Source organism: Nestor notabilis, unplaced genomic scaffold (assembly GCF_000696875.1).
Source record: "Nestor notabilis isolate BGI_N333 unplaced genomic scaffold, ASM69687v1 scaffold14171, whole genome shotgun sequence".
Lineage (NCBI taxonomy): Eukaryota > Metazoa > Chordata > Aves > Psittaciformes > Psittacidae > Nestor > Nestor notabilis.
Genome location: NW_009915270.1, coordinates 45,387 through 49,647, shown reverse-complemented (window position 1 = coordinate 49,647; position 4,261 = coordinate 45,387). Strand labels below are relative to the sequence as shown.

At 36.8% G+C, this 4,261-nt stretch overlaps 1 protein-coding gene across 1 annotated transcript in view; it reads right to left on the bottom strand.

Moving 5' to 3' along the window:
* Positions 1-4,261, bottom strand: part of LOC104413143 (DNA helicase INO80-like) — a gene marked incomplete at its 3' end in the record, with an annotated part of 45,087 nt that overhangs the window by 3,603 nt on the left and 37,223 nt on the right. The window contains 2 exon segments of the mRNA XM_010024064.1: positions 1,168-1,262; positions 2,920-3,047. Of these exon segments, the coding sequence (XP_010022366.1) occupies positions 1,168-1,262; positions 2,920-3,047 (223 nt within the window).

Sequence of the window (4,261 nt, the reverse complement as noted above, 5' to 3'; positions counted from 1 at the left end):
CTGCTGAAATGATTATTTTTCTTCGTTTGTTCTACTCATTAATAAAAACACATTCTGTTCATTAATAAAAACAAGTTTATTCACTTCTTTCGGTTAAAGGACCTTTACAGGAAGAAGTGTCAAGATTCCAGGAGGAACCCGTTTCTGACATCTGGTAACAGGCAGAAAAATACTGCACGGTCCTCTCGCTTCAGGTATTTGGCACACATTCCTTCCAAGTTTTATTGCTCTGAGGAGTTCACTAGAAGATTCATCACTGTTAACACAGCCCTTCAGATCTTTAAGCCTGAAAGGCTATATATAGCTTCCCTCCTATCTTCAGCTATGATACCTTGGGACCACTAACATAAGGACTATTCTCTAACCTAAAATTTTGCCTTAAGCCTGCAACAACCAACTATCTGTGAACCTAATTCCACTGAAAAAGAGAACTGATGTTCTGGGAAGCTCACATCAACATCCAGGGAGGATAACCTTACTGTGAACTACCATACCAAAGTGACATCCTATCAAGCCACATCCCATGATTAAATGAAAACTTAATAACCATAAACTCAATCATAACATATAATGTGCCCTAATGGAGACAAAGTTATACTAAAATATATTAGCTTCTAATAAGACGATTATATATTTTCTTTCTTGATGTGCTCATAAAAATTGTAAGAATCCATTTTGGTTTACTAAATGAAAAGGTTTATAGTATATCTCTAACTATCTAATGAAATCTCCATTTTATCACTTGTGTATTAGTTTAAGGTTTCTTAGTAAAACATGCTTAAATGGTTTGTTTTGCAGAAAACTAGGTCATTTTCAAAGCTCTAGCATATGCAAGATTTTCAATCTCATCTTTACAACTGGCAGGGTATATAATAACCAAAGAACATTTGCTGCCTTTCTACTGAGCTTCTTTATAAGCAATAGCATATTTGGAATGGCAAGAAGCACAGTAGGTGGATACACTAAAATTGTTTCCAATATTGTTTCACTGATGACAAACTCTTAAATAGCAACACCACTGACTCCTAGAAACCGCTTCACGTAAGAGGTCTGCTTGATATCAGGAAAGATAATTCAAGCGCAAATTTCATTTATTTCCATTACATCTCATACTAGCTCTCTATGTACACACAATTTAGCACAGAAACACCTTGTAAAATACATTACCTGTTCTGAAAATCTGCTACCATGTCCCTTCGTTCCGAAATCTTTGAAGAACCATCCAATCTCATGTAGGTATGTTTCCTATAAACCATGTATTCCTGTGAAGAACACATACCAGAAAAATACAGTTGTTCCTGAAACTACTCAATAAAACCAGAATTGCTAACTACAAAAAAAAAAATCCCTAAATATCATCAACATCAAATATTCATGCAGAACATGATTTGATCCTTCATCACATGAACACAATGTGATTCACACTGAAATTATGGACAATTTCATACAGCAGAAAGCGAACACATTGAGAAAAACCAAACATAAGCTTAAAAAGTATGAAATACACATCTGCATGGAATAACACTACTTATTCCCTTTCTGTTGAAAGTAATTTTCCTCTTTGTATTTATATGTGCCATGGATGAAATAAGCAGCAGCTTTTCAGCTGAAGGTAAATCAAAGAAAGATGGTTTTATAACTTTGTAAACAAGGTTTTGTGATCTCTGCCCTGCGTAGATTAGATTAGTATGATACCATAGCAGTTACACTGACACAGTTAAAAGAAATAGGACATATTCTGTCCTTTCATATTCAAGTAGGCAGAGGGGATGTATTTTGATCTCTCAGGTCATGTATCTAATAAATATCTACTGCTACATAACTTTTGGAAGGATTTTCTTACAAACTGAGTCCTTACTTGATTTTTAGCTTGCTTAACTCCACTTCTGTTACATGGGTGGGGAGAAAGAAAAACTTGCTAGGTGGCTTATCCAACAAATAAAGTTGAGCATTTAGGAGGTGGGTTAGCAAAATGGTGTGCTTCCAAGCCTTTAAATGGAATGCTAACAGAAATGACTGAGTTCTTTTTCAGATCCAGCCAAAAACTCAAAACTTTGCTGCCTTGCACAGAAGCCCAGAGAAATAAAGGTATTTCTTGCTAAGCATTATAAGTATTACCAGTAAGAAACTGAATTAATAACTCTCCTACAAATGTCTCTTCAGACTAGCCTTTTGTTGGTATGGTTGCTAATCAAATACTAATACTTTTTCCCCTTCTGAGGCAGACTGACTGTATTTAAATAACAAGTAATGACTTAATTCCTAATTTCCTTCCTATTGTATATGCCAGAGAACTTCTTATTAATGTCTACCAAATTTTTGCACAGGATTAAGATGACAGAGGGAAACAGTAAAAGTCTGTGAAATTACAAGCAACATAAACAATGTAAAATTAATGAATGTTCTCCCTCTTCCTTCCAATCAAAGGGCACACGGACATCAAATGAAAACAGAAGGAAGCCATTTGAAACCAGAAAAAGAGAATAATTAAGCCATGCAACCCCTCACCACAGGGCTGTGCAAATGACAAAAGCTTACACAGACTCAAGATGCAACCAAACGATTTCATGGAAGAAGATTCCATTTAGGATTACTGAACATACAGAAGGCACATCTGGCTCTGAAAGCCCTTGAGCTGCAAACTGCTGGACACTTGGAGACTAATTGTCAAGTATCACTATTCTTGTACATTTTCCCCATAGCATCTACTGTTGTACACTGCTGGAAGCATAACACTAGGCTGGACCTTAGGTCTTTGTATAGCATCTCTTATCTTCTCATATTAATGCATTTACTGAATATCTTTCAGTATAATTTTATGTCAGGTTTCCCGCATCCAAATGATAGTATTTTCTCCAATACACTGTTACTAAATTTGCATCTTCAGAAATGGTCTTCTGTAGGCTACAAATCTCCTACCTCCAGTAAGTCAATCATCCGTGTCATCTGGGAATAGATGAGAACTCTGTGTCCTTGAGATTTCAGCCGTGTCAACAGAAGATCAAGAGCATGAAGTTTTCCACTGTCAGTGATCAGACTCTCTTTGTCTAAAAAGAAATGAATGAAAAGCAGGTAACTAACGAAGCCAGAACAGCTATATGCAACAAGCTAACTTCTAAATTTTCCCAGAACTTCACTGCATTATAATCCCAAAAGTAATGAGTTGTGATTGAAGAAACTGCAACATCCCTTCTGGCTGACACTTAAAATCACACTGCTAACAATAACTTCTGTTTGCTAAGATGGGAGTATATGAATATACCCACATGGCAAAATCTCATCACAGGTTGATCTCCTCACGAGTACAGACTCAATCCTTTTTTGGACAGCCATTTCCCTCACCTAAGGATTCTGACCACATCAACCACCACAATATGACTTGAAGAATTTTTTTCCACTTCTCATGTTAAAATGCTGTCCTTAGGACATTTGCTGCTACCTGCTGCTGAGCTTTGTATTTACCCTAACAGATCTAGTTTCAAGATCAAATCCCTCACTAACATAGGAAGTGAGGAACAGGAACAGTTCTCTAGGTAAATAAAGTAATAGCCCCCTCACAGCACTGCCTTAACTTTTCTTTTTCCTCCCTGCCCTGTGCCTTTAAAAAAAAAGAAAAAAAATAAAGATTGCCATCTGGAAACATTTCTTAAGTCACTTCAGATTTTATACTTCATGTCCTCTCTGTTTTAGCACTGCTCATGAAGTATTTTTCAGGAAGGAGATCTTCCTGTTTGTACGTTCTGTACATAAACTTCAGTAAACAATACGCTACCGCTGAAAGAGGATAAAGAGAAATTTTCTTCCAAAACTTTATCAGTTGGAAAGGCCACTGATGATTCTTTATTCTTTGGGATGTCTGATTTTAGGTTTACAGCCAAAACGGAAAGTTGACAACTGCAGATGGTGCAGGCTAGTACAGAACCCAAATATTTTCGACATGTCTAGCAGGTAACACTTCCCGCACACTTCTTGCTGCACAGAATGAATTAACTCATGGGCTGACGAAAATCCAGCTTTCTGGAAGGCCTTGCACAATATTCCAATTAAATTAAAAGAAGGTATATATAAAAATTAAATCATTCATCTGAGCATTTTCATACAGCTAAAATCAAGTTCATACTAGTGGAATAGAGGAGTACAGATCACACAACAGTGCTCCTAAAAAGGTCTTACCAGCATGGCAGGCAACACAGTCCATGCGTACCCAAAGTGCAATGATGTGGCACAGGGCTAAGTTTGATTCTTGCAGGTGCAACAAGGG